General features: G+C 40.9%; 1 protein-coding gene across 1 annotated transcript in view; it reads right to left on the bottom strand.

Moving 5' to 3' along the window:
* Positions 1–13,018, bottom strand: part of LOC124595453 (methylcrotonoyl-CoA carboxylase subunit alpha, mitochondrial) — a 119,372-nt gene that overhangs the window by 81,006 nt on the left and 25,348 nt on the right. The window contains exons 3-5 of the mRNA XM_047134200.1: positions 3,758–3,975; positions 3,531–3,678; positions 3,172–3,405 (exon numbers count right to left, since the gene is read on the bottom strand). Of these exons, the coding sequence (XP_046990156.1) occupies positions 3,172–3,405; positions 3,531–3,678; positions 3,758–3,975 (600 nt within the window). The remainder of the gene's footprint in view (positions 1–3,171; positions 3,406–3,530; positions 3,679–3,757; positions 3,976–13,018) is intronic.

A 13,018-nucleotide genomic window follows, 5' to 3' on the forward strand; every position in this document is an offset into this window, starting at 1 on the left:
GGTTGTGGTCACCAGGGTGCATGACCTCATGGTAAACCAAATCCAGCAAGCTTTAAGATGAGTGTGTTTCAATCTAAGTACAGAAATCTCCATTATTGTGATATCTCGCGATTCTCCATTGACTTGGGTTCATGTTGCTGCTCGTAGTGTCGTGAAGGCGAAGAGCAGCGAGTGGAGTGCTTTTGGCGTTTTGTTCCATCGTTGCATTTGGTTTATCGGACATCAGGTAGCCTCAGTAAGATTACCATTATTCATTCGTAGACTGCCACTAGTCTGAGTTTCCACCTTGTGAAGTGAATGCAACTCTTGGCTGCCTATCCCATCGCTCGTGAAAAAGTTTGTTGCCGGATCCTCTCAGAGGTCGATTCCTGGAGCACCGCCTGTGGCCCCTTGGTTCTTGTGTTTTATTTTCTTATCCCTCCCCCCCTGCGGTGATCGGTGTTTTTTAATTAACCTTTGCTGTTGTATTTCCTGTTTTACAGTAGATTTCTAATTTTTTTTTTTTATATTATTGCCATTCCTGGTGCATGGTGATCAGTTGCTTGTTTTTTTAAATTAACCTTTGCTATTTTATTGTCTGTTTTACAGCAGTTTTTTTATTTTTAATAAAATTGACATTTCTAGTGTGTAGGGCCTTCAGCCGTGATTGTGGTCATTTGCTTTTTTTTTTTTTTTTTTTTTTTAAAAAAAAAAAAAACACCCTTATTTACAGCCATTCCTGGCCTCTGATACCTTCTGCTGTGTTTGTGGCCACTTTACCTTTTAATATTTCAATACCTGTAAGTTGTAAATTGCAGCAAGTTCTTAAACATTCTTAATTTATTGCCATTCTTGGCGTTTAAGGCCTTCAGCTGTGATCACAGGACAGTATTTATATCTGTATTTTATGGCGATTCACTAAATCGTAACACAGTGGAAACACTATTATTTACACAGTTGTTTTAATAATGTGTGGTATTTTTTAAATTTATTGTTGAGTCTGGACTTAATGTTTTAAAAATAAATGTGTGTAAGTGTAAAAGGTAACCAACAGAAACTGATTACGGCCCCGTCCACAATCGTAACCAAATCCTGCCTTCCGTAACTACCTGGTTTTTGAGAGAACTAAATAAAACAAACATCAGATTGTGATTCACTGGAAGAACTGTGAGAGGATGAAATTCATCTACAAGGTTATCACTTATATAGTTCTGGTTACATCTGTTAGTGAGTACAGTCCATTAGTATCAGATGTTTATCTAATGTAACTGAGCAGAAGAGACGGAAAACTTCAAGGACTGCAAAATCCGGTTTAAGATTCATTGGCAACAGACGACCCAAAACACGGACCTATTCTCAGTGTACTTACCACACAAAGAATATTCTTGGACAGTTAGAGAAATTTTGGGCCACAGCTCTGTTACACTACATAATGTACGTAATACGAGGTGCGGCTAGAAAAAAACCGGACTGATGCTGGAAAAAACATTTATTTACAATTATTTACAATTTCATGTTATTTCCTTCAATGTACTCTCCTCCTCGGTCTCTACACCGCTCCATACGAATTTTCCACGGTTCATAGCAATGCTGCAGATCATTTTCGGTAAGTCCATACATTACTTCCGTCGCTTTTTCTTTTACTACTTCAACAGTCTCAAATCTAGTTCCTTTCAAAGCTGACTTGACTTTAGGGAAAAGAAAAAAGTCACAGGGGGCCAAATCAGGTGAGCAGGGTGGATGATCTAAGATGGGAATGTTGTGTTTTGCCAAAAACGTCTTCACTGACAACGCACTGTGAGCTGGGGCATTGTCTTGGTGAAGGATCCATGACTTTGTTCTCCACAAATCGTTCCGTTTTCTCCGTTCGCTCACATAGGGTAGCCAGGACGCTAATGTAGTAATGCTGATTCACTGTTTGTCCCTCTGGTACCCAATCAATGTGCACAATCCCTTTGATGTCAAAAAAAAACAATCATCATTGCCTTGAATTTCGATTTTGACATTCGTGCTTTTTTTTGTCGTGGAGAACCAGGAGTTTTCCAATGCATCGATTGGCGTTTAGTTTCGGGATCGTAAGTAAAAAACCACGATTCATCGCAAGTAATAACATTTTGTAAGAAGGTGGGATCACTTTCAATGTTTTCCAGGATGTCAGAACAAATCATTCTTCGGCGTTCCTTCTGTTCAATTGTGAGACACTTTGGAACCATTTTTGAACACACTTTGTTCATGTTGAAACTTTCATGAAGAATCTGCCTAACACTTTCCTTGTCAACTCCTGTTAACTCAGACACTGCTCTGATTGTTAAACGGCGATCTTGTCGAACAAGTTTATCGATTTTTTCAATGTTTGCATCAGTTTTTGCTGACAATGGTCTGCCAGTGCGAGTGTCATCACTGGTGTCTTCGCGGCCATCTCTAAATCGTTTAAACCACTCAAACACTTGTGTTCGCGATAAACAATCATCGCCGTACACTTGTAACATTACAAACGTTTCACTTGCAGATTTTCCTAGTTTGAAACAAAATTTGATGTTAACACGCTGTTCTTTCTGTACACTCAACATTTTCCGACGCACAGACAAAACGTCAACTACTTAAAACAGACGCCACGGGCAGACTGAGTGCAGGAGGCAGATGAAACTCGAGCAGTAGGCGGAGCGAGAGTCACGTGACAGGCCACGCGACTTTCAGCCTTATTGCATTCGTTTTATTGTTTCACCAGTACTAGTCCGGTTTTTTTCTAGCCACACCTCGTACAACACACAGCAGCTCACTGAATACGGAATTAGATGAACATTAGAATTGCAATCATAGGATCTCTGAATTTTTTGAGTCACTATGCAGATAATAAAGCCAACAGTTTTGTTTCCAAGACTAATCTCCATTTTATGTAGTATGGAAACAAAAATTCTCTCTCTCTCTCTCTCTCTCTCTCTCTCTCTCTCTCTCTCTCTCTCTCTCTCTCTCTCTCTAGTACTACTACAGGCCTCCTTTTCCACCACTTAAAAGGCGCATGACAAAAATAAAAATAAGGCAATAAATGGTCTGTTAATTCAAATGCAGAAATCAACAATAGGGAACAAACAGAGTATTTACTTTAAAAAGGGACAGAAAGGCAATTATCTCGCTTCCAGGAAGGAAGGAATGGAAAAATGGCATGGTTAATAGTAACTTTATAGTGCTTACAGCGGGAGCTTCTTCAATTATCTTCTGATGTCTTCTTTGAACACTACAATCCCTCTCAAAAAGATGAACATAATTCCCATGTTTATCTCCAAAAATTTGTACTTCAACATGCCTTGGTTCTTGGATGAATTTTTCCAAAAGCATTGCCTCATCACCAAATGATTTCATTGCTTCTCTTTTAGCAGATTCAAGCTCCGACTCAAATTCATTAGGTGAAAAGGCAATTCTCATACCCTGGAGAGAGGAAAATATTGTTTATGAGAAAAACTAACTGAAGCAAACCATATGAATTTAAAATATTTTTTAACAATGTTCAGCTCACATGATGGATAAATTTACCTCTATCCACAATATCATACCTTGCCTCCACCACCACGAACCGCTTTAATCATCACTGGAAAACCAATACGTTCAGCTTCTTTTTGCAGCTTGTCAAGTGACTGGTCATTCCCATGGTAGCCTTCAACAACTGGCACTCCAGCAGCAGCCATGATAGATTTTGAAGTGCTATTTAAAAAGATCACAGATTATCAAAGTATTGAACTACTTTGAATTACTTGCAAAATAAACATAAATAAATGCTAACCTTTTAATTCCCATGTCACGAATAGCTGTTGCTGGTGGACCTATGAATATGATATCTGATTTTTGGCAGAGATTTGCAAATTCTGTGTTCTCAGAAAGAAAACCATAACCAGGATGTATTGCCTGACAGCCAGTAGACTTTGCAATCTGTATAATTTTGTCCTGTCGAAGATAGCTTTCTTGTGATGGTGCTGGTCCTATATTATAAGCATCATCAGCCTGTAGCCAAACAACAGCAATTATAAATAAGTAGTGCCAAATTTAACATCTATGTTGCTAACAAAGCAGGTGGATGCTTTCCAGAGGTTATGTTTTCCTTCCCTCAAAAATTAATATTAATTTTCTCCAAATTCTGTGATATCTTTCATTTGCTCAACTATATGGCATAAACACTGTACACACAAATCCTGAATATTGACTCAGGGCTTATCTGACATAAATCTGGTACTAATTACATTCATTTGGCTATTAGTTGTTAGTGAGTCAGCTTGTTTACCGAAAAACTATGCTAGTTACAAAATACTGATAATCCAAACCTTTGCTATCATTGTTCATATGTAAAAGCATACTCAATTACTAATGTCTGAAAAAAGTAGATGAAAAGGATAGGTAAATAACTATGGCACTTATACAGCTAATGACAAAAAAATTAGCAACTTCTGTAGTCATTCAGTTACAGAATAGTTAGCTTCTTTAGTAAAAACATTGTTACTTAAATAGAATCCCTTATTTAGGCAAACTAGCCCGCATAATTCAATAGAAATGATTATTGTATCTAAAGTTCACATTCAAACAATTCTTACACGAATCAGTTACTCAGAAATGTAAATCTTTAGCTGTAATTCATGAAAATCTAGTTTACTACAATAGCTAAAGCTAGGTATAATTATTGTAATCTATGTAACAAAAATTTGGAAGCCATTTTAGACCAGTGTGCAATTAATTTGAACAGAGCAACATCTGTGTCTGAAAATACAGGATAATGTACTGCAGACGATTTAGTGTCGTTTACAAGATTGAAAATGTACTGCATTTTATCTAGATTTCATGTCAGGGAGTATATTCAATTATTCACTGACTGTTTTAAATGATTAACTGGACAATGTATAATTAATATCATGGGCTGTGCCAAAATTCAATAATGCTTATTGTGACAACAGGGTGTTTCTGTGAACTGTTATATCTCCAATAGTCATTAGTCAGCCACAGTATTATTGCATCTATTAGTGAGGGCCCTTCAGCTGGCTTATCACGAATTTTTATCAAGATATTTCACAAGGACACATTGAACCACTCGACAGTATACCACACAGCTGTCTTGAAATCATTCACAGTGTGATGTGTTTTGCTTAGTAACCACTGTACTAGTTTGCCATAACATCATCACATTCAAATAACAGCCACAGGAAGCGATGTGCAATAATATCGTGGTTGGGTAAAACTCACTGTGCACATAATTCTCATACTGATACAACTGTTAAACTTCAAGGACAATAATTTGAGAAATTTGATAAATGACTGTCTTAACTACCTGTTTGCCACAAGTGTACTTTTGTATCACTTCAGTGTTAGGTTACTGCACCCGAACTATCACATTACAGGACATCAACCAAGAATAGTATGCGGTTAGCAGTTTATCTGTGCTTAATTTAAGTAAATGAGACTCGATGTGGCCATACACGGTGGTTTACTGAGCAATCAAAGCAACTGAACCGTAACTTTGGTGTGAACCATACCATTCAAAACAGCCTACTTTTGACAACCACTTTTCAGCCAGATTCGACAGTGCACAGTTACAGAAGGCATTTGGCACAGCTAAAATTGTCACGCTGTATATTGCAGGCACTTTTTTAAATCAAATGATATTATGTACTTTTGTGTGTCTACTTTCTTTGAACTTCTATCAATGTCAAAGGACTAGAGTTTCAGGAATGCTGTAGCTGCAGCAACAATGAGTAAAGAGGAAGAATATAAAATGACAAGCATTCACTCACTCCCACCCACTCGCATTCAATAACACAATCACTCATCTCACCTGCCTTTAGATGACGGACAAAGGGTGATAGGTGCCATACGTGGTATCAAAACAGAAGTATAACCACAGAAGAGGATGTCGTTATCAGGAGAAAGAAAACTGGCGTTCTATGGATCGGAGAGTGGAATGTCAGATCCCTTAATCGGGCAGGTAGGTTAGAAAATTTAAAAAGGGAAATGGATAGGTTAAAGTTAGTTATAGTGGGAATTAGTGAAGTTCGATGGAAGACAAGACTTCTGGTCAGGTTACTACAGGGTTATAAACACAAAATCAAATAGGGGTAATGCAGGAGTAGATTTAATAATGAACAGGAAAATAGGAATGCGGGTAAGCTACTACTAACAGCATAGTGAACGCATTATTATGGCCAAGATAGATATGAAGCCCACGCCTACTACAGTAGTACAAGTTTATATGCCAACTAGCTCTGCAGATGACGAAGAAATTGAAGACATGTATGATGAAATAAAAGAAATTATTCAGATTGTGAAGGGAGACAAAAATTTAATAGTCATGGGTGACTGGAATTTGGCAGTAGGAAAAGGGAGAGAAGGAAACATAGTAGGTGAATATGGATTGGGGGGAAGAAATGAAAGAGGAAGCCGCCTTGTAGAATTTTGCACAGAGCATAACTTAATCATAGCTAACACTTGGTTCAAGAATCATAAAAGAATGTTGTATACATGGAAGAAGCCTGGAGATACTGACAGGTTTCAGATAGATTATATAATGATATGACAGAGATTTAGGAACCATGTTTTACATTTCCAGGGGCAGATGTGGATTCTGACCACAATCTATTGGTTATGACCTGTAGATTAAAACTGAAGAAACTGCAAAAAGGTGGGAATTTAAGGAGATGGGAACTGGATAAACTGAAAGAACCAGAGATTGTACTGAGTTTCAGGGAGAGCATAAGGGAACAATTGACAGGAATGGGGGAAAGAAATACAGTAGAAGAAGAATGGGTAGCTTTGAGGGATGTGGTAGTGAAGGCACCAGAGGATCAAGTAGGTAAAAAGACGAGGGCTAGTAGAAATCCTTGGGTGACAGAAGAAATACTGAATTTAATTGATGAAAGGAGAAAATATAAAAATGCAGTAAATGAAGCAGGCAAAAAGGAATACAACGTCTCAAAAATGAGATCGACAGGAAGTGCAAAATGGCTCAGCAGGGATGGCTAGAGGACAAATGTAAGGATGTAGAGGCTTATCTCACTAGGGGTAAGATAGATACAGCCTACAGGAAAATTAAAGAGACCTTCAGAGAAAAAAGAACCACTTGTATGAATATCAAAAGCTCAGATGGAAACCCAGTTCTAAGCAAAGAAGGGAAAGTAGAAAGGTGGAAGGAGTATATAGAGGGTCTATACAAGGGCGATGTACTTGAGGGCAGTGTTATAGAAATGGAAGAGGATGTAAATGAAGATGAAATGGGAGATATAATACACCGTGAAGAGTTTGACAGAGCACTGAAAGGCCTGAGTCGAAATAAGAGCCCGGGAGTAGACAGCATTCCATTAGAACTACTGACAGCCTTGGGAGAGCCAGTCCTGACAAAACTCTACCATCTGGTGAGCAAGATGTATGAAACAGGCGAAATACCCTCAGACTTCAAGAAGAATGTAATAATTCCAATCCCAAAGAAAGCAGGTGTTGACAAATGTGAAAATTACCGAACTATCAGCTTAGTAAGTCACGGCTGCAAAATACTAACGCAGATTCTTTACAGACGAATGGAAAAACTAGTAGAAGCTGACCTCGGGGAAGATCAGTTTGGATTCTGTAGAAATGTTGGAACACGTGATGCAATACTGACCCTATGACTTATCTTAGAAGCTAGCTAGATTAAGGAAAGGCAAACCTACGTTTCTAGTATTTGTAGACTTAGAGAAAGCTTTTGACAATGTTGACTGGAGTACTCTCTTCCAAATTCTGGAGGTGGCAGGGGTAAAATACAGGGAGCGAAAGGCTATTTACAATTTGTACAGAAACCAGATGGCAGTTATAAGAGTCGAGGGACACAAAAGGGAAGCAGTGGTTGGGAAGGGAGTGAGACAGGGTTGTAGTCTCTCCCCGATGTTATTCAATCTGTATATTGAGCAAGCAGTAAAGGAATCAAAAGAAAAGTTCGGAGTAGGAATTAAAATCCATGGAGAAGAAATAAAAACTTTGAGGTTCACCGATGACATTGTAATTCTGTCAGAGACAGCAAAGGACTTGGAAGAGCAGTTGAACGGAATGGACAGTGTCTTGAAAGGAAGGTATAAGATGAACATCAACAAAAGCAAAACGAGGATAACGGAATGTAGTCAAATTAAGTAGGGTGATGCTGAGGGAATTAGATTAGGAAATGAGACACTTAAAGTAGTAAAGGAGTTTTGCTATTCGGGGAGCAAAATAACTGATGATAGTCGAAGTAGAGAGGATATAAAATGTAGACTGGCAATGGCAAGGAAAGCGTTTCTGAAGAAGAGATATTTGTTAACACTGAGTATAGATTTAAGTGTCAGGAAGTCATTTCTGAAAGTATTTGTATGGAGTGAAGCCATGTATTGAAGTGAAACATGGACAATAAATAGTTTGGACAAGAAGAGAACAGAAGCTTTCAAAATGTGGTGCTACAGAAGAATGCTGAAGATTAGATGGGTAGATCACATAACTAATGAGGAAGTATTGAACAGGATTGGGGAGAAGAGAAGTTTGTGGCACAACTTGACTAGAAGAAGGGATCGGTTGGTAGGACATGTCCTGAGGCATCAAGGGATCACCAATTTAGTATTGGAGGGCAGTGTGGAGGGTAAAAATCGTAGAGGGAGACCAAGAGATGAATACACTAAGCAGATTCAGAAGGATGTAGGTTGCAGTAGGTACTGGGAGATGAAGAAGCTTGCACAGGATAGGGTAGCATGGAGAGCTGCATCAAACCAGTCTCAGGACTGAAGACCACAACACAGACCACAGAAGATCTAAAAGAAAGGCACAAGGAAATGAGACTACGTTACCATTTATAAAAAAAAAAGTGGGTAAGCCAGTCACCCTGTTAACACATGAAACCATCTCCCTAAAACTTGCAGAAGTAAGTTGGGCAGATCACAAAACCTTAAAACTCTAGCCACATTTGTTTCAATATCGCTTAAAATACAGGGCAGGTCAGTCGGCAAATCTGTCGCTTCCTCCTGGTCCGATAATAAAACACAGTCTAGTAAAATGTGAGCCGTGTGTGACAGGGCTGTGGCCTATGCGAAGACAAGTAAGGAGGACCTCGTCCTGTAGATGTGGCTGGGAGGAGGTACACCACAGCCATTTTGTGGACTTTAAGAAACGGAGTTTACTGTATATCACTTCCAGCCTCTCATTTTCCCACCAATGCATGACTCTGTGCCTCAACATCAAGGCAATAGCATGGAGGGGGATGGCTCACTGGACTAGCTTAGGATTGCTACATGCCTCTGTGACTGCTACATCCGCCCTTTCGTTCCTCGCAATATCCATGTGCCCTGGCACCCAGTAAAAGGACGCCTCCTTCCCCAGCAGGAAGAGAGCATCCTGGCTATCCTGAACTACTTTATCAACTGGATTCAAGTGTTGCAGAGACTGAGGGGTCCTCCGAGTATCGGAAAAGACGAGAAATTTAGCAGGCATGACACATCTCATCTGCTCTAGTGCCCTCAAGATCACAGATAATTTAACATCAAATCGATCACAGATAATTTGGCATCAAATACAGTGAACTCTGGAGGCAACTGAATCTTGAAGACACAGTCTGGGAAAACAGCAGAGCGCAACAGAGTACCCCTGGTAAGACCCGCCTGTAAAGACAGCTACATAGTAGTTGTGCTCATTTAAAATTCCAAAAAATATCAAATTAAAAACAGAAGCAGGAGTGTAATCTTTCCAGTACTGCACTAAATCTAAAATTACTCTGGGCCTCTGCAGTAACCAGGGGGCAGTCAGTCAAAATAACATATTAGAAGCTGTAGATGCCACACACCATGGGACTCCACCACACATTTTGCACGGATCCTAAACTGTCTCGCTGCCTGTGGACGATTTGAAAAACAGTACTCCACAAATGGACGAGCCACTGTAAGATATGCTGGGGAAGTGAGAATAGCAAAAAGAGTCGATACACCTGAGGCACCATGGAATCTGCCGCCATCTGTTAAGTGATGGTTCACCTGCCTCAGAACACACGCTGGGTATGGGGGGCTGGTCTTGTAAGCACCTGGGGACAGCCTGATGCCCTCATGGTGCATCAATGATTTTCAGGTACACAGGCCTTGCTGGCTGCTACACTTTGCACCCATAGTCCAACCGCAATGAGACGAAAGCCCTATAAAACTGGAGCAAACACGCCCTGTCCACTCCCCAAGACCTGTAGCTAAGACACTTCAAAATGTTCAGCGCCTTTTGGGCCCGTGCCTTCAGGTCTTTCATATGTGGTAACCATAACAACAGCTTAGTGTAAATTAAAAATATGACGAGAATAATTAAAATGAACATACACACACTTTTCTGCAGAGAACATAAGACCAGCCTTTGCAGCCCACTCCTCTAGTCTCTTCAATGTAAGTTGCAACTGACTAGTTGCTTTGCAATACTGGAGGAAGAACAGGGAACTGCAAAATCATCCACAAATAAGGAGCACTGTACAGGGCTCCTTACCATGGATGTGGTACTGTTTATGGTTACAGCAAAGAGGGTAACACTTAAACTTAGCCATGAGGAGCACCATTTTCCTGCTGAAACTAATTGACAGCATGTCACCAACTCACTACTGAAGAAAGCACTTTGATAAAAAGAACCAAATAAAGATGGGGAGATGGCTATGGAAGCCCACCGGTGGAGCTGCCTCAGAACGAGGTGTCTCCAAGTAGTGTCGTACACATTACTGATATCAAAAAATTTACCTACACAATGCTGTTTATGTAGGAAAGCCTGCTGAATAGCTGCCTCTGGTATGGTCAAGTTATCACCAGTGGATCGAAATCTGCTGAATCCACACTGAGACAATGGCTAAACATTCACTCCAAGGCCTTTCCTACACAGCTCATCATGGCGACACTTCGATAACTACTGGGACACATTCGGTCCTTGCCCAGTTTCCGAAGAGTTACCAAAACTGCCTACCTCCACAAGTTGAGAAAGTTGCCTGTCTGCCACATTGAATGAAAACATTGTTAAGAGAATTTCCTTGGACACTAGTTTCAAGTCCCGCAGCATGCTGTTTCGGACTTGATCATGATTGGGCACAGTATTATGAGCAACATAGAGTGCCGAATCGAGCTCCCACATCGAGAATGGACAGTTACAGGACTCTGAATTTTTTGACCTGAAGTCCAACTCACACCTTTCCACAGTGTCACAGCAATGGTGGAACACTGGATCTTGGCTGGCAGTGGCACTAGTCAGCAAAAAATGCTCTACCATTCTCTGTACCATGTCTCCAGGTGTTGTTCGGAGACACCCCTAAGTCAATAACACAGCTGTAGGTAACAGATTGCCTTTATAGGAAATCCTACGGAATCAGGGGATGGGGTCCTAGGATGATGAATGAGATGACTCTGGAATGGAGGGGTTGTATGATGTGGTCTGCACACTCAAACACACTCAGATGGTTGAACGTCGTCCTGTCACCTCTGCTTATCATCCATAGTGCCAGGGAGAGCTCCATCCAAAAGGTTAATATGCGTTAATATGGAGTGGGAAGAAGTCACTGGAATGAAGGTCATCACTGACTTCTCACTGAACAGAGCCCACAAGGGCTGGAAGCAGAAAGAGAGGTCGATGCCTGAGAACGATCCAGTAGCAACACAGAAATGAATAGGAGTGCCTGTGTTGAGGATGCACAGCTCCTGAGATATCATGAGGCTCTCCAGTACCCAACGCAGAGCTTGAGCCCCACATATACGATGGGCACTGAAATCTCCCAGTAGGAGAAATGGTGGGGGAGTTGTTTTATAAGATCTATTATAGCCTCACAGTCAACCACATCACATGCAGCTAAAGGTAGTGAGCGAACAGTGATCCTCTGACATACTTGGAACCTCAGCTGCAACCACTTACAGGTCAGTAGCTATGGGGAGAGCAGAGGAGAGGTGCGCGTTATTGACAAACAAAGCAACCCCTCCCTTGGTCTTTTATCCACACAGGTCATCCTTGCGATAGTGTGTATAGCCCCTTAGCACAAAGGCATTAGATGCTTTAAAATGCGTTTCCTGCAAACACAAGCACAGGGGGCACTCCTGTGCAAAAGTTTCAGTTCCTCCACATGAGTCCTGAGCCCATTAATGTTCCATTGCAGTATGGAAAGTGTTTTAATGGCTATGTTTTACTCTGTCTTTCCCCTTCTTGTTCCAACATGGTGGCAAGATGGCAACAGACGGGTGGGGCTCACTTGAGGAACTTTCTGGATCCTACAGGCAAACATTGACATCCATAGCACAAGGACGGTAGCATCATCATTAGATCCATCAGACAGCAACTAGGTTGCATGGTTTGATGGTTTCTGAGCGGATTGCTTTGGCCTTTAGGCCTTCATCTCCAGCTTGGATTTTGGGGACGGACGCATTATGCTCAGCAACTTGCAATGCTTCAGCAATAAGCTGGCAATTGCATTTAAAGGTGCAGTTAGATGTGCCCTGGTCAACAGCCACAGTCTGGGCAGTAACACTGACCTTCTGGTTAGGCTGCTTCAACACTGAGGCAAAAGACTTGATAAAACTTGGTGGCTGAGTGGCCTTAAATTTCCTTCTTTGCATCAGAGTGCAAGACACATTGGGTGACTTTAATTTCCTGAATCATCTTTTCTTCAGTAAAGACAAAACAATCCCTGCTCCACAACGGATGGTCCTGTTAGCAATTAACATACCTGGGTGGCGCAGTGCATTGAAAACCCTGTGTGTGTGCCAAGCTGACACATCACCCACAACATAGTCCGACCGTTACAGCCCATAGTGGTGTGATCAAAGCGTTGGCACTTGAAGAAGCACATTGGATTTGGGACATATGGTCTTACCTTAAGGCGGAGAAATTCTGCTGCTACATACTCCGACAACATCAGCAGACTGAAGGTCAGGATAAATTATGCTGACTTTTGGAGCTCCCCATAAGCCCTTTTCATAACATTTTGGATTTCGGTCACCCGTGCACTTCCCCATTCCTGTTGCAGTTCTTCTGTACCTTTATCCATAATGTCTTGGCATGTGACAACACCTTTAATACT

Source organism: Schistocerca americana, chromosome 2 (genome assembly GCF_021461395.2).
Source record: "Schistocerca americana isolate TAMUIC-IGC-003095 chromosome 2, iqSchAmer2.1, whole genome shotgun sequence".
Taxonomy (NCBI): Eukaryota; Metazoa; Arthropoda; class Insecta; order Orthoptera; family Acrididae; genus Schistocerca; species Schistocerca americana.